Here is a 23,780-nt window from a genome sequence, read left to right as displayed (position 1 = left end):
ACCTTGACACCCTGCATCAATACCACACCAAGTCCAATACGAGATGCATCACAATATATTGTATAAGGCCCTGAACTTGTGGGCAATACCAACACAGGTGCCATAGTCAAGGCTGTCTTGAGCTTCTGAAAGCTCGCCTCACCCTCGTTTGACCATTTGAACGGGGCACCCTTCTGGGTCAACCTGGTAAACGGGGCTGCTATAGATGAAAAGTCCTCCATAAACTGACGGTAATAACTTGCGAATCCCAAGAAACTACGGATCTCTGTGGTTGAGGTACGCCTAGGCTGATTCTGAATGGCCTCAATCTTCTTAGGATCCACCTGAATACCCTCTGCTGATACAACATGCCCCAAGAAAGCGACTGAGTCCAACCAAAACTCGCATTTTAAAAACTTAGCATATAATTGGTTGTCTCTCAGTGTCTAAAGTACGATTTGAAGATGTTGCTTATGCTCCTCTCGGCTGTGGGAGTAGATCAAGATATCATTAATAAACACAATCACAAAGGAATCCAGGTAAGGCTTGAACACCCGGTTCATCAAATCCATAAATGATGCTGGGGCATTTATCAAGCCAAATGACATCGCCAGGAACTCATAATGCCCATATCGAGTCCGAAAAGCTTCCTTAGGGACATCAGACGCCCTAATCCTCAACTAATGGTAGCCAGACCTCATATCGATCTTTGAAAACACATTGGCACCTTGAAGCTGATCAAATAAGTCATCAATCCTCGGCAAAGGATACTTGTTCTTGATAGTGACTTTGTTTAAGTACCGGTAATCAATGCACATCCTCATCGACCCATCTTTCTTCTTCACAAATAACACGGGCACACCCTAGGGCGAGACACTAGGTCTGATGAAGCCCTTATCAAGCAAATCTTGCAACTGCTCCTTCAACTCTTTCAACTCTAGCGGGGCCAAACGATATGGCAGAATAGAAATGGGTTGAGTGCCCGAAACCAAATCAATACAAGAGTCAATATCCCTGTCAGGTGCCATCCCCAGTAGGTCTACAGGAAATACCTCTGGAAACTCTCGAACAACTGGTACATCATCCATGGAAGGAACCTCCGTACTAGAATCACGGACATAAGCCAAACAAGCTATACACCCCTTCTCAACCAGACGTCTAGCCTTCATATAAGAGATAACACTGCTGGTAGAATGACTAGGAATCCCTCTCCACTCTAATTGAGGCAACCCCGACAAGGCTAAGGTCACTATCTTGGTGTGACAATCCAATGTAGCATGATAAGGTGATAGTTAATCCATACCCAATATAATATCAAAATCAACCATATTGAGGTGTATAAGATCTACACGAGTCTCAAGACTCCCAATGGTAACCACACATGAATGATAGACACGATCTACCACAATGGAATCTCCCACAGGTGTGGACACATACACCGGAGCACTCAAAGAATCACAAGGCATAACCAAATATGAAGCAAAATATGATGACACATATGAATAAGTAGAAACCGGATCAAAAAAAACTGAGGCATCTCTACTGCAAATTGAAACTGTACTTGTGATAATCACATCAGACATCAGCCTCAGGCCTGGCTGGAATAACATAGCATCGGGGCTGGGCCCTACAACTCTGAACCATATCTCTAGGATGACCTCCTATTGGCTAGCCTCCACCTCTAACGGCCTGGCCTCCACCTCTAATGGCCTAACCTCTACCTCTAGCGGCCTGACCCCAACCTCTAGCTCTATGACCCCTACCTCTAGTGATGCAACCGATGTTAGAACTATGGCACAAGAACTTTGTTATGGCGTACCACCCAATAATCTCGAACAAGTCCTCCTGATATGCCCAAAACCACCGTACTCATAACATCCATCCCGATACTATGGCTGCTGGAAATGAGACTGGCCCGAACGGGCTGGGTGACCACGGTAATAACTCTGAATAGGAGGTGCACTAATAGAAGCTGGTGGTGCACTGTAAGCTGGCTGCCCAGAATGAGGCACATAAAGACCACGACTCCCTGAAGCGCTGTGGGATGTCTGAAGCGCTGAATGATATGGCCTAGGAGGATGGCCCCTACCAAAAGTACCCTTGCCTCCAGACGAGGCACCACTAAAACCACCTGAATGACGAGGTCTCTTGTCAGATCCATGACCACTCCCCTAGGTTAGAACCATATCGACTCGCCTGGCAATATTGGCAGCCGCCTGAAAAAAATCTCACTTCCAATCTCCTTAGCCATTTGCAATCTCATAGGATGAGCAAGTCCCACAATAAACCTTTTCACCCTCTCTTTCTCTCGGTAGGAAGCAGAAGAATAACATGACGGGCCAGATCTACAAACTAAGTCTTGTACTGAGTGACAGTCATAGAACCCTGTTGCAGACACTTGAACTACCTTCGATAGTCCTCTCTCTTAGTGATAGGAAGGAACTTCTCAAGAAATAACTGAGAGAACTCGTCCCAAGTAAGAGCAGGCGACCCAACTGGTCTGGTCAACATATAATCCCTCTACCGTTTCTTGTCAGAACCCGACAAATGGAATGCAGCAAAGTTGACCACATTGGTTTCCACTATACCCATGTTTTGTAACACCTCATGATAACTGCCCAAATAGTCTTGGGGATCCTTTGAAGATGCACCGCTTAAATGATATGGGAACAGCTTGGTAAACCTATCCAGTCTTCATAAAGCCTTAGAAGACATAGCTGATCCATCACTGGTCTGTGCCGCAACACCCGGCAGAACTACCCCAACGGGCTGAGCTGTTGGAGTCTAAAACTAAGGAGCCATTTGCTCTAGAGTGTGAGTAGCGGGAGTTTGTTCTCCTCCCCCAGCCTGAGAGATGGTTGGTTTTACAGGAATGTGCCGGCCTGTGCCACACTCTCCATGAGGCCCACCAGACGGACCAAAGCATCCTGAAGTATCGGGGTGGCTATGAACCCTTCCGGGACCTGAGCTGGTCCGACAGGAATAGTTTGGGCTGGAACCTCATCACTAAACTCCACCTGAGGCTCCGCTACTGGTGCTGGTGCTCGAGCTCTAGGCTGAGCCCTGCCTCTGCCTCGACCTCTGCCCCTCGTAGGAGCTGCCACTAAGGGCTATGGATGCTGCTCAATTGAAGATGTGGTGCGTGTTCTTGCCATCTGCGAGAGAACAGAATAGAAGAGTTCAATCAGCAATGATAGAATAAAAGTCGCACGATATACAAGAATAGAAGTGAAACCGTTCCCAACTCCATAGCCTCTAGAAAATAAGTACAGACGTCTCCGTACCGATCCTCCATACTCTACTAAGTTTGCTCGTGACTCATGAGTCCTATGTAACCTAGGGCTCTGATATCAACTTGTCACGACCCTGAATTTTCCACTGTCGGGACCGTGATGGTGCCTAACATTTTACTTTCTAGGCAAGCCAACGTTAGAACAATTTATTCCTTTTAAAAGTTTAAGTAGTAGTTATATAAGAAAGAACTGAAATAACTAAAATAATTTAAGCAAATATGTGGAAACTAAACCAGCCAAAACATTTACTACTATTCCTTGAACCTGGTGTCACAAGTGTACGAGCTGCTAGAATAGTACATATAAAGGTTTGAAATAAACAGAAAGTTGTCTGAATAAAGATACATAACTAGATAATAAGAGGAAGGGGACTTCAAGAGCTGCGGGCGCGGGCAACTGTACCTCAAGTTTCCGTGGCTGTCCAATCCGATCCCTCTAGTAGCCGCTGCTGGGACCGACTCCGAAATCTGCACAATGTGCAGAGTGTAGTATTAGTACAACCGACCCCATGTACTGGAAAGTGCCGAGCCTAAGGCATGTCACTTACACTAAAACCTGTACGCAATATATAAAATAATGACAGCATAATAGAAATACTGAACAAAATTAAACAAGTAATTGGAAATGATAAGCACAGCCTCAAGAATGAACCAGCACCGTACAAGAACACCAATCTTTAACAGTTCAAACAAATACCGGAAGCCAATATAGCTCGAGCAAAAGATACATATATATTATTACGGCACGCAACCCGATCCCACCAGACAACACAAGATACTCCCTTATTTCACCGTGTCAATATCAATATCAGTAATAATAATATGATGCGGCGCGGAACCCGATCCCATCATATATCAATATGTGTATTATAATTCACCCTTATTTCACCATATCAATCCACTTTTATTCCACCTAATGTGGCAAGCAACTCGATCCCACCGTATAAACGTATTCACCCTTATTCCACTATATCATTCCTCCTTATTACACCTGCTACGGCGTGCAGCCCGGTCCAATCATATCAGTACGAAAAACTCAATGTACACAGTCAAATCAACAATCTAGATCACAAGGCCTTTACAATAAATAAATACCAAACTAAACCAAGAAAAAGGAAACCTTGTTCAATATAGAATCTACTCAAATAACACTACAAAATGATACCAAACCAGCAATTTACAGTTAGGAGATGCAAACAAGTCAAATTAAACAAATGGCAGGGATTAGGGGAAACTATGAAAAGAGCTAACATGATTCACAGAAGAAGATATTGACTAACACGTAACAGTTAAGCATGGAAAGCATTTAGAGCATATAACAATTAAGGTAGGAAGGAAAACAATTAAGGAAAAGCGATAAATCAGGGAGACCAGATAATTCGGCGGCATATAAGCACTCGTCACTTGCATATACATCATCACATGGAATTCACATAACACAAAGTCCGAGGGGTCCTAATTTCCTCAAGTCAAGGTTAGACACAATACTTACCTCACCCCCACGGTCAATTTAAAGCTCTATCGGGGCCTTTCCCCTAGAATTCGCCTCCAAACCACTCGTATCTAGCCATAATTAACTCAATAACATCAAATATTGCTAAAGAAATCAACTACAATGCATAAATTTAGATTTTTCAAACTTTCCTCCAAAAAGTCAAAAATCGACCACAGACCCCTTAGTCAAAACCCAAGGTTCGGACCAAAATTCATTTACCCATTCACCCCTGAGTTCGATTATGTAATTTATTTAAAAAATTCCGACGTCAATTCGAGGTCTAAATTCCAATTATACAATAATTCCTAATTCTACCCAAACCCCCAAATTCCATCATGAAAACCCTAGATTTTAGGTTGAAAATTCATGAAATGTAATGGGTAATTGAAAGAAAGTAGATTCGAATCACTTACCAACAAATTGGGGAAGAAATTATCTTTTGAAAATCGCCTCTAGGTCTTCTAGTTTTGAAATTTTAGAAAGAATGACCAAATCCCATTTTTAGTTCTGTTTTTAAATCACTGGGTAGGCCTTCTTCGAGTTCGCGAAGGGTAGTGGCCCAGAAAGCTTACGCGTTCGCAAAAGGTTGTTCGCGTTCACGATGGTTTGTCCCCCCCAGGCATCGCATTCAGGGGCCTTGGCTCGCGTTCGCGTAGAACAACCTACAGATTCCCAGCCCACCTCTATTTACTCTATGCGTTCGCGTGTTGCCTGTCGCGTTCGCGAAAAGTAGACCCCCAGTGCTCCGCGTTCGCGACTATGGCCTCGCGTTCTCGTTTAACAAAACCACCCCCAGCCTGGCTTACACTTCGCGTTCGGGGGAGTAGCTTCGTGAACGCGAAGAAGAAAACCAGAAATACTAACTGCAGAAAAACCAGATTTTTCCCAAGTTCAAAACATCCCGAAGCCTATCTGAAACTCATCCGAGCCCTCGGGGCTCTAAACCAAACATGCACACAAGTCCTAAAAACATTATACGAACTTGTTCGCGCGATCAAATCGTCAAAATAACACCTAAAACTACGAATTGAACACCAAATCGAATGAAATTTTCAAGAAAACTTTAAAACCTCTATTTTCACAACCGGGCGTCTGAATCACGTCAAACCAACTTCGTTTATCACCAAATTTCACACACTAGTCTTAAATATCATAATGAACTTGTACTAGGTTCCGAAACCAAAATATGTGCCCGATACCAACAAGATCAAATATTACTAAATTCTTAAAACCATTAGATTTTCAGTCTTTCAATTTTCAACAAAAATTCATATCTCGAGCTAGGGACTTCGGAATTCCATTCCAGGCATACGCTCAGGTCCCATATTTCATTATGGACCCACCGGGACCGTCAAATCATGGGTACGGGTCCGTTTACTCAAAACATTGACCGAAGTCAACCGAAAATCAACTTTTAAGGCAAAATTATTATTTTCATCAACTTCCAATATAGAAGCTTTTCGGAAATATGTCCGGACTGCGCATGCAAATTGAGGAGGGTAAAAATGAGATTTTTAAGGATTAAAAGCGCAAAATCGAGTTCTAAAACAAAGATGACCCTTTTGGGTCATCACACTATTGTTTTTAAATAATTTAATTACTTGAATACTATATTTGGATAATTGCGGTGAGAAAATGAGGAACTTTTCAGGCAATTTAACACGAGTACTTCATTTGGATATTCATTTTTGTAAAAAGAAGAAACATCTCATCGTATAAGCTCAAAACCAAAAATCCAAAACATCCAAACCGATTAAGTCGAAACCGAACTTAAAAAATTCAATCCAATCCGAACTTGTTTGAATTGGATTTGGATTGTCAATTCTTCAACCGAAAACTAAAAATCCAAAATGAGATTTTCATATGCAATCCGAAGTGCGGGATGCCCAACCCTACTAACAACTTGTTCTTCTAGTCTTCAATTAAAAAAAACTTGTTCTTCTACGTGTAGGTTGATCTGATTTATAATTAGTTTTTTAAATTTTTATAGGTAGAAATCTAATGCAGTAATCTATTTTTTGGGGTTAAAATAATGCAGTAAAAGGTGAAAATTTGTCAGAATACAAAAGGTAAAAAACATTTACTAACTAAAAAGAAGAGAAATAAAAGAAAGAAAAGTTCCGGGTGCACAAATAAAGAAAAAACGGAGTGTAAAGAGAAACAGATGAAATCGCCGCGCTGAAGCATTTTCAGTCCGCCATTGGCGCGAGCTTCCTCCTAGACAAAGCTATAAATAAATCAACTCAATTTATCAGCTTATTTGGGCGCCAACCCCTTTCACCATGTTTCGAAGGTAAACCTAAAGCAAATCTGAATTTGTACCGTATCAATATCTACTTTAATATTCATAGTGTTTTTTCATTGATCAGGTTATTAAGAACAGAAATTATGCTTATTCATCCGGATTATGGATATGTATTTTTTGATTGTCCATATTATTATTGATTTTATTAGTTAAAATATTACTTGTATTAATTTTACCGAACTATTTGAATGAAACGAACTAGGGTTCTGAGATGAATTTTTGTTGCTTGAAATGAGAATAAAGTGGTTGACCTAATTTCTTCTACTTTACCTTTTTTTTAAAGGTCCATCCTGCGACTTTCGGCTGGTCAATCAGTAAAAAGAATTCCAATAGAGGTTACAACACAGGTACTTTTATATTTTCTTATTCATGTTTAGATAAAGAATGTTCTCTATTATTTATTTATCTCTTGTCAGTTGTCGGTGCTGGGGAGCCAAACAAAATTTATTGATTGGTGATTAACATATCTATGGCACTTTGGTGTATCACATTATGCAGAAGCTTTGTCTGGTTGTCTTCATTTCATGATTACCATTATGAAAATAAATATTGGGTGGTGTTAATGAAGTAAATTGGTTAGCGTCTATCACCCATTATAGTAATTTTGCGTAGTTTATGAGGATATTGGATTTGCATATAATGAAATTTATAAGTCAGTGGTGGCTATACATATAGATGCTGAGTATTTGGCTTTCAGATAAAGGCACGAGGAAAAAGGTTTGGTCCATTAAAGTTTAAAAGAAGGTGGATCATAGGTGATGGTTATTAATCTAGTTGGAAGCATAGATGAAGGATGAGAGGAGATGTTCCAAAAAGGGCGCGATCCTTAAAAGTTTCTTGTTTAAGTGAATATGTGAAAGTGTTAGTGATTCTCTTTTCTTTCCTTTTCCTTTCCTCCTTAGCACAAGCAATAAGGGATTAGGGAGGGAAATGTGAAGGGAAACGTGGTCTTGGGTGGGTATCACATTTTCCTTAGTGTAACATAAGTAAAATTGGAAAAGAACATAACCAAAAATTCGTTGTATGTTAGCATCCTGTACTAGTTTGTGTTATCTTCTTCTTTGCAAAATTGAACCCAGGCCATTGTTGGCATAGAGAAGTTCTTCTGAAGAGTTGACTGGAGAAGGAAAACATATTTCTTTGGTTAACAAAATAAAACTGCATTCTGAAAGTCAAACAAAAGTTCTTTTAAAAAAAAAAAGAACAAGCAAAAGACTGTCAACCAAATAAACTTACTTCTACTATAATCCAAATATTTTTGAACGTCTTGACGACCATTATGAGCATTTACCTTTTTGTATTTTCACCTATTTCCCATCTTTGACATTAATTTATTTTTTTAATAATTTATTTCACTTTTTAATTAGCTAAATAATATTATTGATTTGAAAAACTCGTGTACAAGTAGTTTATCAAAAAAAAGAGAGCACACACCAAAATATAGTTCTCTACAATGACACACAATCTTCTCTACAAACAACAACCTCTTAGGTGCACCAAAAGCTAACTCAGAATTATTGGCTACTCCTTAAAAATAAACAACAAAAACAACAAACCTAGTACATTCCCACGGGTGGGGTTCTGGGGAGGGTAGTGTGTGCGCAAACCTTACCCCTACTTAGTGAAGGTAGAAGGGTTGTTTCCAATAGACCCCCGGCTAAGAAAAGGTGAGAACAAGAAAGAAGAAGAAGAAGAAAATGAAAATAAAAGAAGAAGAAAAGAAGTATTATCAAACAACAGCAACAAGGAAATACGATAACTGAAGTGAACTAAACGACATAACGTAATATAGATCTAAGAATATGAAGGTACATGGGTGCTACTAATACTACTGGTAAGAAAAGGGGAAATTTTCAACTACCTACTAACCTTCTACCCTAATTTTCGACCTCCACACCCTCCTTTCAAGGGTCATGTCCTCAGTAAGCTAAAATAACATCATGTCCTGCCTAATCACCTCTCCCCAATATTTTTTTGGCCTACCTTTAACCTCTTTTCAAACCCGCCATGACCAACCTCTCACACATCCTAACAATAGCATCAATGCTTCTCCTCTTAACATGGCCGAACCATCTCAACCTCGACTCCCGCATCTTGTCTTCCACAGAGGCTACTCCCACTTTATCTGGAATAACTTCATTCCCGATCTTATCTCTCCTGGTACACCTACTCATCCATCTCAACATCCCCATTTCTGCAACTTTCATCTTCTAAACATAAAAGTTTTGACTGGCCAACACTCAACCCCATACAACATAGTTGGTCTAATTACCACTATGTAGAATTTACCCTTAAGTCTTTGTGGCACATTCTTATCGTATAGAGCACCGAATGTGAGTCTCCATTTCCTCCATCCCATTCTAATACAATGTGTGACATCCTCATCAATCTACCAGTTACCTTGGATTATAGACCCGCAATACTTGAAACTGCCTCTCTCTAGGATATCTTGAGTATCAAGATTTACATCCACGTCTGCTTCATGATTCCCGTCATTGAATTTGCACTCCAAGTATTTTGTTTTAGTCCTGCTTAACTTGAAACCTTTAGATTCCCAGGTCTGTCTCCAAACCTCTAGCCTCCCGTTAACCCTTAAAAAAGAGAGCAAAAATATAGAAAGTCATTTTCTATCCCCTCAAAATTTATGCTATTTCTTCTCTTTGACTGGGCCCATATGATAGTTTGGTGGGGTCATCATATGCCTAACATCTTCTCTTCCTTCTTTTAAAGGCTCGGCCATGTAGCGCATGCTTCAGTTGGCATAACGTCATTGAATGTACCCTGAACCAATTCAGAACTACCCACCATAGTCGTGCAACCACTTGCTAATGTAACAATAGGTGATCCACATCTTCATTCAAAAGGTTGCGCATGAAGCATTATCCTCATATTCTTCAAGTTTTCAACTGTCGCAACCTTGCCACCAACTCAGCAAAGAAGCCCACTTTCTAGGGGGGCTTTAGAAGTCTAAGTTGATTCATATGGGAATCCCGAGTCCTTCCTCACCAAAAGTATGTGATAGCATGACTATTGTAAACACTTCATAGCTCCTTGCACCCAACTTCCACGAGTCATGTCCATGGTATGTGGCGTTCTATTTGTAGAGCTTATTGATCAACCTTTTGAAATTCATCACCTTGTTGACCACTTAAAGGTCTGTTACCTCAGGTCCTTCCCTATTTTTGTTGTCGTTATAGTCTCCAATTGACCAAGTAATACTTTCCAGTTTCATCTACTGAATGAGCCTTTCCACCTTCCCATCATACTAGATTAATACTTTCCCATCATACTAGATTAATACTTTTTTCTCCCTTTTGACGAATACCTTCTTTGCCAAGTTGCTTGTCTCTTCTCAAATCTTTGAATTATCAAGTTCCACATAGATTGGTCCTTGTTCGAAGCACACAAGGCAGTTTGAAGTAAATGGTCAAGAGTGGTCAAGTCCTGCAATCAAACACTTGTGCTTGGTCTTCAATATTGTTCATATCGCTCACTAGTATTATCTCACACTTTCTGCGATAGGTCTTAAGTCCTGACACTTATGGAACCATACAAGGATCTATCTCAAGGATGTCAACTAGGAATTATCTTCATCGCAGAACACCAATGTGTCATCCTTAAATATAGATGTGATTGTCACTCTGCGCTGTTTTCCCGATAGCATCAGTGAACCCCTCAAATAACCTCCTGTCACTGCTCTGTGCATCATTTTGCTCAAAGGTTCTATTGTTAAGGTGAACAACATGAGAGATAACGGGTCACCCTACCACAAGTCCCTCGAGCTTCCAAATAACCAATATGACTTCCATTTACTAAGACCAATTTTATGTTTGTTGAGATACAAGACTTGATCTACTTACTCCATTGACCCATGAATGCATATCTTCATCACAACAGAAACCAAGAACTGCTAATTCACATGATCGTATTTCTTCTAAAGGTCAACTTTGCAATTTGCACAAAATCCTGGGCTTTCCCTCCGTACTCGTTGATCCACTATTGTGTTTGTCACTGCTCACGCCCAACTATGCCTTATAAAAAGGACAAAGCGGTCGTTGCAAATATAATCCGGTTTACAAGTCCGGAGTCGAATCCCACAGAGAACTAAGGCTTAGCTACAATTGTTCACTATCACCAAAAATACAAGCTTGAACAATTCCTAACTTATAGATATTAAGATTCTTGTGTTTAACTAACTAACTAACAAATTAAAATAATAAATTAACACTAAAGATACTACAGGTTGGAGAAAAGATTAAGGAGGTCTAGAGTTATGATTTCCCCAATTGTCGGAATCCTTCCCGCTATGTCTTCTATAATTTTGCCTAAGTATTCTCTACCGATCATGAGCGCTCTGCGTGTTGTAATTCTCTCCTGAGTAATTACAACAATTTACTAGACATACTCTCCCGAGTTACGCTAGCTGGCTTTAATTACAGCTCACTTAGATCACACCCAGAGTTTCGTTATCCCTAATCCCACCTTTAAACCCTTGGTTATTGATTCCTCACATACATCGGGAGTGATGCTGTTCAACAACTACCTAAATATGCACTCTCTCCCGAGTAATACATACTAAATAGGCACAACTAATTGAGGGCCCTTCAGTCAACCACAAGAATAATATAGTTGAACAAATAGAGAAAATACTACGGCTCAATTATATAAAAACATAACAAGAATTTATCCTACAAAAGGTTCCATCAAAACCCTAGATAACAAATTAGCTATTCATAATAGTATGTAAAACTACAATACTAAAAGTCATAACCAACAATGAAAAATAGGAAGAGGAAGGAAAAATTCGTAGAAGAATTCCTCGACTTGCTCCTATTGTGTCTCTGCCTCCTTAGGTCGAATCTGTGTCTCAAATCTGTCTAACTCCTTCAAAATACCGTTTTTCCATGTATATATACCAAGTAGGGTTGGACCCAAACAATTACACCTTCTCCTACGCGAAAAGGACATATTTTCCGGACAAGACGTGCGCGGCCGCGTTTGGACCACGCATATCCACTTTGATTCTGCCTGATGAGCGGGGCCGCGCTTTTGACGTGCACTTTTCACCCTGTTCCGTTTGGAATTTGGAAAAACGTAAAACATGAAAGTTGTAGCCCTTTGAGTTAGCTTTCCAACCATATATTGTGGAGCCCAAATGGAGTTCTGAGCAAAAAGTTATGTGCATTTTACTAGACAGTGCGCAATATGCCTACTCGATTCTTCGTTTGTTCTAACTATCATCCGTTGACCCCCGAACACGATCCCGGCTTAATTCCTTGAGCTTTTACTCAGACTTCAAAGCTCCAAATCACTTGAGTTCATTCCATAACATCTACATAGCTCGAAATCACTCATACAAGGCATAAAACACACAATTAGTGCAAGACACTAGCGATTAAAGCTCAAACTCAATTAAAGTGCAATAAATTAGAGTGTAATAAGCGACTAAAATATGTAATTATAGCCTATCATCAGTCACCAAAGTCACGTCTCAAATCTCTCTTTCCCCTCACAAATATGGGATCTCCGAACTTTTCATAATTCTCATAGCCTTTATGCACGAGATCATAGCTTCTGAGTAGCCGACCCATCGGACAAAGCGTCTAGCTAGGCAATTTCTCAACAAACAAAAAAGCCTTTGCTCTTTTGTTTGTGTTTGTGAGTTACACGTAAAATGGGTTGTTTTCTGGTTTCCATTCTTTTGCAGTTTCTTTCCAAATCTAGCATTAGTCATAAAGAATCGTTGTATGTATGTTGCTCTAGCTTTTGAGACTAGAGAGAGACAAACAAGCAGGGCCATTTTGGTACTTTTTGGATCTACTCACTGTAGAGTTGTCGGACATAAGTGTTGTTTAGATGGGTGAGATCTGGACAAGGACCCAACCTCATGGTAGGTACCTAGCCAGAAAGTTGCTGAAATCCGGCACATGCACTGGTGTGTAAAGCCCTCCCCCGAAAACCTGCTACTCTGAGTTCAGATTTTTAATCTCATTCTGCTTCTTTTAAATGTAAAAGTTCTATTTTATTTTATCGTTTTTCATAGTGTTATATGATACAAACTTACTTTTTCTTCTTGTGCCTGTTAGTCTAGCAATATTTTTATAATGTTTACGTATTGTATTTGGAGTTAACAATGTAGAAGTTGATTAATAGATTTTGCAAAGTAAAGATTTTCCAATTATAGTTTTTTCTTGACGAAGTAATGAGTTATATAGAAAAAGGCATCAAGAAGATGCAAGCCGTACAAGAGAGAGGGAAGAGATTTGCCAGTTATAGTTTTATGTTGAAAAACATCCAACCCAAAGAGATTTGCCAGAGAATTGCTAACTATCATAGAAGGAACAACTGTATTGACAAGCTAAAAGTTGGGGATGAGATTATAGAAGACAAAGAACTGATCAAAGGGGAAATCTTAGACTTCTATCAGAATCTCTACCCTGAACAGGAAAGTTGGAGACCAACTGCTGCTTTTGATGGGCTGTCCTGCATCACTGAAGAGGAAAGGATTTGGTTAGAAGGCTCCTTTGAAGAGGAGGAGGTGTTGTCCACCATCCAGTCATGTGCTCCTGACAAAGTCCACGGACCGGATGGCTATACAATGGCCTTTTTTCAGAAAGCCCGGGATGTTATCAGGGATGATGTTATGGGTGCCCTATCCCATCTTCATCAAAATTGCCACCTTGTCAGATCTTGCAATGCTTCTTTTATAGCGTTGGTACCCAAGAAAAAAGGAGCCATTGAGCTCAGAGATTACAGACCAATTAGCCTCATTGGTAGTGTATATAATGTGGCAAAGCTTCTAGCTAGAAGACTCCAGAAAGTGATTGGCAAGTTGGTCTCCAACCACCAAAATGCTTTCATTCAAAACAGACAAATCACTGATGCATCCCTCATTGCCAATGAAGTCCTAGACTGGAAACTTAAGAGTGGGGAAGCTGGCACTCTATGCAAGTTGGACATTGAAAAAGCTTTTGACCAATTGGATTGGTCATGCCTTATATCTATGCTAAGATGGGATTCGGGGATAGGTGGATAAGGTGGATCAAATATAGTATCTCCACAGTTAAATTCTCAGTTCTAGTTAACCGGTCCCCGGTGGGGTTTTTCTCTCCTCAAAAGGGCATCAGGCAGGGCGACCCTCTCTTGCCGTTCCTCTTCATCCTTGCCATGGAAGGATTTAGCAAAATGATTGACAAGGCAAATCAATTACAATGGCTGAAGGGTTTTGATGTAGGCAGGGTTCCTGAAAATTCAGTTTCTATCTCACATCTGCTTTATGCTTATGTTAATTTTTTGTGGCGCAGAGTCATCCCAAGTGCAATACTTAAATCTCACCCTCTTAATTTTTGAGGCACTGTCTGGTCTCCATATCAACATACTAAAAAGTGTAGTTTACCCAGTTAATGTAGTTCCTAACCTAAGGGAGTTGACAGATATACTAAGTTGCAACATTGGCTCACTACCTGCCACTTACCTGGGGTTGCCCTTAGGTGCAAAGTTCAAATCAACTGAAGCTTGAAATGGGGTCATTGAGAAGTTCGAGAAAAGGCTCGCTTCCTGGCAGAGGCAGTATCTTTCCATGGGGGGTAGGCTGACCCTTATAAATAGTGTCCTAGATAGCATCCCCACCTACTACATGTCTCTCTTTCCTATTCCCTGTAAAGTGCTAAAACAGCTTGATAAGTTGAGAAGAGATTTCCTTTGGGAGGGTAACAACACTACACCAAAGTTTCACCTTGTCAAATGGGCCAAAGTGACAAAACCTAAATCTCAAGGAGGTTTAGGAATTAGAGAACTTGCTGCTCACAACAAAAGCTTGTTAATGAAATGGTTATGGAGGTATAGCCAAGACAATCAAGATCTGTGGAAAAAGATAGTTAGGGCCAAGCATGGTACTCTTAATCACTGGTGCACTAAAGTATCTAGAGCCTCTCATGGTGTTGGTCCTTGGAAAAACATTAGCAACCTCTGGAATGAATTCTCGGAAAATACCTCTTTCAGAGTGGGTAACGACAACAATATCAAATTTTGGAAGGATAAATGGCTTGGTAACTCTGTGTTAATGAATGAATATCCCAATCTTTTCAGACTAATAGCCCGTTTGGCCAAGCTGCAAAAATCAGCTTATTTTGAGAAGTGTTTTTTTTTCAAAAGTGCTTTTCTCAAAAGTACTTTTGGTGAGAAGCAGTTTGTGTTTGGCTAATTAGTTTGAAAAGCACTTCTGAGCAGCAATTAGTGTTTGGCCAAGCTTTAAAAAACTGCTTCTAAGTGTATTTTTCTCAAAAGTGCTTCTCAAAAAAGTGCTTTTGGAGAGAAGCTACTTTTTTCTGCTTCTGCTTCTCCTCAAAAGTACTTTTTTTCCTTCCAGAAGCTTGGCCAAACACCTCAAATTGAGGCCAAAAGTGCTTTTGGCCAAAAAAAAGCACTTTTGGCCAAAAATAAGCTTGGCCAAACAGGCTATAAGCAGGGACAAAGACTCCACCATCTCAAAATACAGAGAAATAGCAGCTGGAACCCTTTATTCAGAAGGAATGTCAACGACTGGGAACTTGAAGAACTACTGACTCTACTTGCAAGATTGGAAGAGTGCACGTTGGATACACAGTCAGCGGATAGATTAAAATGGGGGAACTCAAAGGAAGGAATTTATTCAGTGAAGGCAGGTTATACTCACCTCCATGCTCAAAATGATTTGATCAATAATTGGCCATGGAAATTGATCTGGAGAACTAAACTTCCGACGAAAGTCATATGCTTCACTTGGATAGCAATTCGGGAAGCATGTTTAACTCAGGACAATCTCATCAAAAGAAGCTTTCAGATTCCAAACAGATGCTATATGTGTAGGCAAGCTGCAGAAACCACCAACCACCTTCTTTTGCACTGTTCAGTTGTCTATGACATTTGGTGTATGGTCTACTCTATTTTTGGCTAAGTTGGGTCATGCTACAAAGTACCAAGAGGCGGTTGAAGTTTGGAGCTCATGGAAAGTTGGCAAATCCATCAAGAAGATCTGGAACATGATACCAACATGCATTTTTTGGGTAGTATGGGCAGAAAGGAATCGTAGATGTTTTGATGGTTTATCAACTTCAAATCATGCACTCAAGGCTAAATGTTTTTTATTACTCTTTAGTTGGTGCAAACTCTCCCCTGTGAATTCCCCTGAGCTTTTTTTGGATTTTGTTAGCTCCCTGGAACTTTAGTTAGCCTATTCTGGAGCTAACACTCATCTTTTGTACTTATCATCTTGCATCTTCTTGATGCCATTAATGAATTTTATTACTTCATAAAAAAAAGCATCCAACCCAAATACCATTTTTGCTAATATTTTTATTCAAAAATCAGAGACCTAAACACAAATGTATCTTGTAATTTTTATATAAATATTTCCGAAAAACTTGTTCAAATGCCTCCTAGATGTGGGTGTTTCTGTGTATCTCATCAAAATTCTCAAGCTTCAAAGATGATCTGGGCAAAATTTGAAGGCGTTGCTCCTTGTTGTGTATTTTGCGTTGTTTATTGTGCTTCTTATGCCAAGAAGAAAGAGCCATTTTTATTATCTATGACATGGACAAACTTGAATGTTTTGGGGGCCTCACGGTGGCCGGGTAAAAAGTGGAACTTTTCAGAATTTTGGATGCTGTAAGTGGTTTTGTGCTTTTATTTTTTTGGTTTCAATCTCTAACATTAACATTTTCACAAGGAAATAGTAAGTATGTTTTTTGAAGAGAGTAAAACCAGTGTTATCAAAGACGAAAATCGCAAAAAATCTCTAAGGTTTGTTGGGGCTTAAGCGCAAAGCGTGGGCTTTAATGAAGAAAGACATAAATTGAGAAAAATTTCAAATGTATGTGTAGTCCGAGACTAGTATCTATAAGCATGAATACCAAATATATTGACAAAGAAATTGAAGAAAATTTACGATAAAAGTGAAATTACAATTATTTAGTGTCGCCTCTTCAGGATTAAGCTCATTGGCAAGGAAAAGTATGCCTTAGAGCATTGATGACCATACTGAAGCGCTCGCTAAGCGAGGCGAAGCACTCAACATGTTTGAGCCTCGCTTCAGGGCTTAAGCGCGCCTGTGATAACACTGAGTAAAGCGTTGTCTAACCATGAGGTTATGAGTTTGAGTGTAAGGGAGCAAAAATGGGGGAGGGCCACTGTTTTAAGCCTTCCTCTAATTTCTCTTCCAAGTTGTACAAAACTAAAAAGAAAATGCAATACAATGAAAATCTGAGAGCGTTCAAGTTTTGAGCTTTAAATTTGTAGGAGTTAACCGTTACTGTACTACTTTTCTCTTTCTTTCTTTTAAAACGAAGAGAGGATATTAAGGGTAGCTTCTATAGTGTGGTTGTTAGATCAGCTATATTGTATCGCACGAAGTGTTAGCCAGTCAAGAACTCTCACGCTCAGAAGATGAAAGTAGCAACAATGAGGATGCTGAGGTGGATATATGAGCATCCAGTCAAGAACTCTCACGCTCAGAAGATGAAAGTAGCAACAATGAGGATGCTGAGGTGGATATATGGGCATACTAGGAGAGATATGATTAGGAATTAAGTTATTTGGGAGAAGGTGGGAGTGACCTTTGTGGACGACAAGATGAGGGAAGCGAGTTGGCTATTGTGAGTCTGAGGAGAGGTAGAGGTAGGCGGCAGAAGTATTAGGGAGAAGTGATGAGACATGACATGATATGTCTCCAGCTTAACGAGGACATGGCCCTATATAAGAAGATATGGAGGTCAACGATTAGAGTAGAAGGTTAGTAGGCCGTCGAGTTTGGGACACCGTATCTGCTCCGTTTTTTCCATATCAATATTAGTATTAACATTTTTTGTATTTTTCTTATTCTCCGATTCCAATTATTTTTTGTTGTTCCCCTTGCTTCGATTTTCTTATTGCTTTGTTATTTTCTTGTTGTTAGTGTTCTTGTATTTAGTATTTTCAACATGGCCTCTTCATTGCTATTCTCTTGTTCAAACCTGTTGAGAATTATTTTTCTTGAGCCGAGGGTCTTTCGGAAACAGCCTCTACCTCCACAAGGTACGAGTAAGGTCTGCTAACACTTTACCCTCCCCGGACCCTGCTACTGGGAATACACTGGGTATGTTGTTGTGATAAGTGACACCAAAATGAGTTGGTGTATTGTTGTAAATTGTGATGGATCAGTGGAGGTAGAACAAATCTAATGCCATTGGAGAGAAACACAATGATCTGGCATAAGTGGACCTTCCTGGCAATGCTCAGAACTTTGATTTTGATGTTTGATTGTCATCCCCTTGCTTTTTCCCTTTTCCCTTTATCACAAGAAAAATAAAAGAAAAAAAAGAAATCATTGCATTTTCTTTGAGTACTAGTGTTATGTATTACAATAGATCACATTGAATTTCTGTTATGTCTTAACAGTAACTAGATCAAATTGAGTTTCTGTATGCCCAATTGTTCCTCTGTATATTGGTTCAGGTACCTTCCTATCTTTTCTCCAGAAGAGCATTTTCAGTCTCACCCAAACAAAATGGGCCACCATGGGGGCCAGGTTCGACTGGCAAAGCCCCAGAGACAGAGAGTCTCTTGCCGAGATTTATTATTGGATCTGTCGCTTTAGGTGCTGGATTTATTGCAGCTTATCAAACTAGATATTTGGATAAGTACCTCGTTAAAGAGCCACATTCTACCCCTGAATTAGCCAGGACAGGAACTGCCATTCAAGATGGGAAGGAGCTAAAGGAAAGTAGTGAAGTTTCACAAGATAGTGAAACTTTAGGAAGACCAGATCCCGAGTCTAAATTTGTAGACTCTGATAGTGTGGAGCGAACTGACGAGAACATTGGAACTCTACAAGATCCCTCTGGACCAGAAGAGCCAAGCAAAATGGGAGCAGAAAGTAAATTTCTGGGAAAGGATTCATCAGAAATTACTGGTGGAGAAGCCAACTACACTGAAGTAAGAAAATTGTCACCCAGCTCCGTTCAGGAAAGTATGACACCTGATGAAACAAGACTTAATTCTACTCAATCACCTGAAGACACTTTGGACACAAAGAGCCCAGAGGTAACTACTGATGCGGTGCTGCCTGAGGCAATTGAAATCACTCCAACTCTTACGCAGGCTGATACATTTCAGAAGGAAAATGAGGCTAGAGCCATGCCCCCAGAGCATGTAACCAGTCAAGCCAAGATGGAGGTATAACCAACTTGTGCTAACACTTTAATCTTATGAGTTACAAATTTTTGTCATGGTTCTCTGAACAGCTACTTTTTGAAGGATGCTCCTTATCATGATGAAAAACCTAATTCCCTCCTTGATGAATACTGTTTAAGAGATGGGGGTGGAGCTACCACTACAGCCTCCTCTGACAAGCATAAGGTATCTTCTCCTTCCTCATGTCCTCCCCCTCCACCCCCCCCCCCCTTCAAAAAAAAAAAGACAAGAAGGAAAAGACGAGGATATGAGAGAGAATCTCTTATTTGGTTTCCTTAACCTCTGCTTTATGACTTTGAAGGTTACTGATGATCTGGGTGATGCCTATATATCGAAGGATGGAAAATTGGTGCTTGATTTCTTACAAGCGCTTCATGAAGCTGAGAGAAGACAAGCAGAGATAGATGCTCATTTATTTGCTGAAGAAAAGAAACATATGAAGGTGTGAGACCTTTGGGAATTCAGCACAAATTTTAAAATAGGATGTTATGACATTCTTGTGATGCTTTACTCTTAAGATTTTTGTGTTATTTCTCCCGCATGATTTGCTTTTTCACAGTGTTGCTGCTTATCATTGTTGTTGTTGTTGTTGTTGTTATTGTTATTGCTAAAACTTTTTCTGCTCACTTGATTTAGGAGAAATATGAAAAGGAACTTAAAGATGCCAGGGCCAGGGAACTAATGTATGCTGAACGAGAGGCTTTACTGGATAAGGTTGTAGCGCATTTGTTTCTGGTTTCATATTTTATCCTCATATACGCTGCTGCAGTGCATCATATCTTTTATTCTTTATTCAACTATTCTTGGTTGATGATTTATCATTGCCTTTTCATGACCCTAATGTTTTTGTTGAACTGATTAATGATGGTCCACTTCATTAGGAACTGAAAAAGGAAAGAGCAAAAGCCATTGCAGCTTTGAAATCACTTCAAGAAAAATTAGAAGAAGAACATAAGATGGAGCTCGAGGAAAAGGTGCTATTTGATGTTGACAGCATTTGCCAACTCTCTTAAAACTATTTTTTCCGTCCAGCAGGCTTATGGAGATTTTGTAACTGCAGGAAGTTGAAGCAGAACTAAAGCTGAAAAAAGCCGAGGAGTTAGGTAAAGCAGAACTGGATGCAGCTATTGCAAGTGAGAAAGCATCTCAAATTGAAAAAATGGCTGAAGCTAATCTCCATGTACAGCTTCTGCTGATATTAATTTTCCACATATAGAAGTTACTCTTTTCATTTGATTTTACACCAATCTTTTTTATGCACATTCCAATTCAACTGAGAGTTAGAAACTGTCCCTGTCTTGAAACATCTATAGGAGGAGATTTTGGACCACAGATAATGAAACCAGATAATTTGCCATCTTAAATTCTGTATAGACCAACACCTGCATCCAATTTTGTGCTAAAAGGAAAAACTTACCCCATCGTGACTGCTTCAGTGAAGTATTGTTGGCAGACAAAACTCTCATTTTGATTTTTTTTTTGTTGGATACAAGTAAAATGTTTGTCTTACGTGCATTGGGAAATAACTGATGTAATTGACTGCAGTTATTTCTTCATTTTTGCCATGAGTCTATTGCTATATGCTTGGCTTCATTTCTTGCTTTGTCTTTGGGATTAGATTTCACATGACTGTAAGTATAATAATATTTAAGTCAGGAGATGCCTTGCATGATTGGTGGGAGAACAAATTACATTCTTTGTCATGTTATTTAGAATTCGGCGTCTATTGCTGCTTAACTTATGTTTCTTCCTTTTCTCCCAGTAGGAATTTTACTACTTGAAATAAAGGTAAGTTGCAGAATTGTCCTAATGCTGAATGTCTGCTGAAAGGTCTATATCATAATCCTAACAACAATAACAATTACTCCTCAATCTCTATGAATCATCTGGGTGTTTTGCTCCATTCAGACCCGTTCATACCAATACTCAATAGTTTGGGGCTCTAACTCTAGACTTTCTCTACATACTACTGGCATACAAATCTCTAAAAATACTAAAATAGCTCCTCCCGAACTTTGTACTTGATGTAAGTGAACCAAAATTGCAAGCTTTAATCCTAACTAGTTGGTGTCACCTATGTTGGCTTTTGCTTCCATCTAATTTTTGCTAAGTTTATATGGATTTGGAGAAATTGTCGGTCTCAAGAAAAAAACTTCCTTCAATATGTCTTTAGATGCCCCTTGTCCTCCTTTTTACACCTTCAATCATCATGGTGTCATTCAGAAAAAAAAGATCACGGTGTCATACTTACAAGTTGGTGCATTTGGAGATCTACGTAGGACATATCCAAACAATTTCATGTGATCTTCTCTTATTTTATCCTGTGTGTTACTTGCACTTTCTGTAAGATGTTATGATTTTCTATTGTCTAACATGGTGGGAGTTGAAACAGTGTTGTATTGACTTTTCTCTCTCTCTCCAAACGCTCACTGCCAACGCCCAACGGTAACATAACAAAAATTTCTAACAGCGACTAATCCAGTCGCCGCCGACCACCCACCGCCCAGGTAAGTACCCTCGCCCCTCTCTACTCCCCATCATCCAACACCCCTCCTCTCTCTCTGCCCATCTCTCTCACCCCGCCTCTCCTCCTTTCCCGTCTTTGTCTTCTCCCCCTCTTACTCCGGCGAGACACGAATCAGTCGCCGACAAGTGGGAACAACCACAGTCAGGTTTCAGGCCTGGTTGCGGTGCCGTGGTGACACATAAACCAGATTCGTCTTCAAGCCGGAGCTTTCCGACACGACGCAGCAGGACCTGTCTGACAGTTTCAGTTAGGACCGGTGGCTTTGGGCGGCGAGCGAGACGTGCACGTGCAAACAGTGAAAAACAACACGAGTATCAGCACGGAACAACCGGAGTTAGACGCGAACGAGCTAGGTGTACGCAATACAGTCGAGTATACCAAGACAATTCCCAGGTTATAGTCACGGGAATTGGTACCTCCCGTTTGCCTATTTATCTCTATTGTGTTAATAAAATTGTTGTCCTTTAGTTCTTATTAGTTTAGTCACCGGATTAGGGCGCCTGTAGTGGCATCTTGTCTTATTCTAGTTTATTCCGTGGTGTCTGGTAGTGACTCCCCCTAGTCCGTGGAGTTACCGTGGCTGTAGTCTGGGATGGTCGAGTGAGTCCATGTCCTCGGGGCATGCGGGGGGTGGGTCGGGAGGTAGGGCGGGGGCTAGGAGGTGGGTTGGGATGCAAGGGAGGTAAAGGGAACAAGGGTGTCCATCGGTTGAGAATTGGGTCATGGAACGTAGGTTCATTGACAGGTAAATCTATAGAGCTGGCGAAGATCCTCAAGAAGAGGAGGGTCAATATAGCGTGTGTCCAGGAGACAAGGTGGACAGGGTCGAGAGCAAGGGACGCGGATGGGTATAAACTTTGGAACTCTGGAACCCAGAAGGGTAAGAATGGAGTGGGTATTTTGGTGGATAGGGAACTTAGAGAGTCTGTTGTTGAGGTTAGATGAGTGAACGATAGATTGATGATTATTAAGTTGGTGGTTGGTCAGTGCACCGTAAACGTTGTTAGTGCCTATGCGCCTTATATGGGCCTAGATGAGGAGGTTAAACTGCGCTTTTGGGAGGGGATGGATGAGATTATACGTCAGGTACCACCTACTGAGAAGTTATTCATAGGAGGGGATTTCAATGGCCATATTGGATCGACCGCAGGTGTGTATGACGAAGTGCATGGAGGCTTCGGCTTTGGGGAGAGGAACGGAGGAGGAACCTCGTTACTGGACTTCGCTAAGGCTTTTGGGTTGGTGGTTGCTAACTCTTGCTTTCCGAAGAGGGAAGAGCATTTGGTTACTTTTCAAAATGCGGTGGCGAAGACTCAGATTGACTATCTCCTTCTCAGGAGGCACGACAGAGGGTTGTGCAAGGATTGCAAGGTGATTCCAGGTGAGACACTCGTGACGCGACATAGGCTCTTGGTGATGGACGTTGGTATTATGGTGAAGAGTAGGAAAATGTCTGCTCGAGGAAGTCCGAGAATCAGGTGGGGAGCCTTAACTAAGGACAAAGCTCAAGAGTTGGAAGGGCGGTTGTCGGTTATGGGAGCTTGGAGGAGCAGTGGTGACGCGAACTCTATGTGGTAAACGACAACAAACTGTATAAGAGAGGCTGCGAGAGAGGTGTTAGGGGTCTCAACAGGCGTCTCTGGCAGGCACAAAGGAGACTGGTGGTGGAATGAAGTGGTACAAGGTAAAGTGGAAGCAAAAAAGGAGGCGTACCGAAAGTTAGTGGGGAGCATAGGTGATGGGGAGAGGCGAGCGTGCATGGAGAGGTATAAGGTAGCTAGGAAGGAAGCGAAGCTGGCGGTTACAGAGGCTAAGACTGCGGCTTATAGTCGTATGTACGAGGAACTAGGGGAGAAAGGAGGGGAGAATAAGTTATTTAGGCTGGCCAGGCTGAGAGAGAGGAGAGCTCGAGATTTAGACCGAGTGAGATGCATTAAGGACGACGATGGTATAGTATTGATGGAAGATTCCCAGA

The 23,780-nt window shown here is 40.7% G+C and overlaps 1 protein-coding gene across 1 annotated transcript in view; it reads left to right on the top strand.

Moving 5' to 3' along the window:
* The first annotated feature begins 6,897 nt into the window (after positions 1-6,897).
* The window catches only part of LOC104241550 (MICOS complex subunit MIC60, mitochondrial), a 32,312-nt gene continuing 15,429 nt past the window's right edge, over positions 6,898-23,780 (top strand). Inside the window, exons 1-8 of the mRNA XM_009796497.2 lie at positions 6,898-7,059; positions 7,355-7,418; positions 18,541-19,260; positions 19,342-19,443; positions 19,580-19,720; positions 19,915-19,992; positions 20,160-20,252; positions 20,339-20,458. Of these exons, the coding sequence (XP_009794799.1) occupies positions 7,049-7,059; positions 7,355-7,418; positions 18,541-19,260; positions 19,342-19,443; positions 19,580-19,720; positions 19,915-19,992; positions 20,160-20,252; positions 20,339-20,458 (1,329 nt within the window). The 5' untranslated portion in view covers positions 6,898-7,048. The remainder of the gene's footprint in view (positions 7,060-7,354; positions 7,419-18,540; positions 19,261-19,341; positions 19,444-19,579; positions 19,721-19,914; positions 19,993-20,159; positions 20,253-20,338; positions 20,459-23,780) is intronic.

This window comes from Nicotiana sylvestris, chromosome 5 (genome assembly GCF_000393655.2).
Source record: "Nicotiana sylvestris chromosome 5, ASM39365v2, whole genome shotgun sequence".
Taxonomy (NCBI): Eukaryota; Viridiplantae; Streptophyta; class Magnoliopsida; order Solanales; family Solanaceae; genus Nicotiana; species Nicotiana sylvestris.
This window is presented reverse-complemented; position numbering and strand designations above follow the sequence as displayed.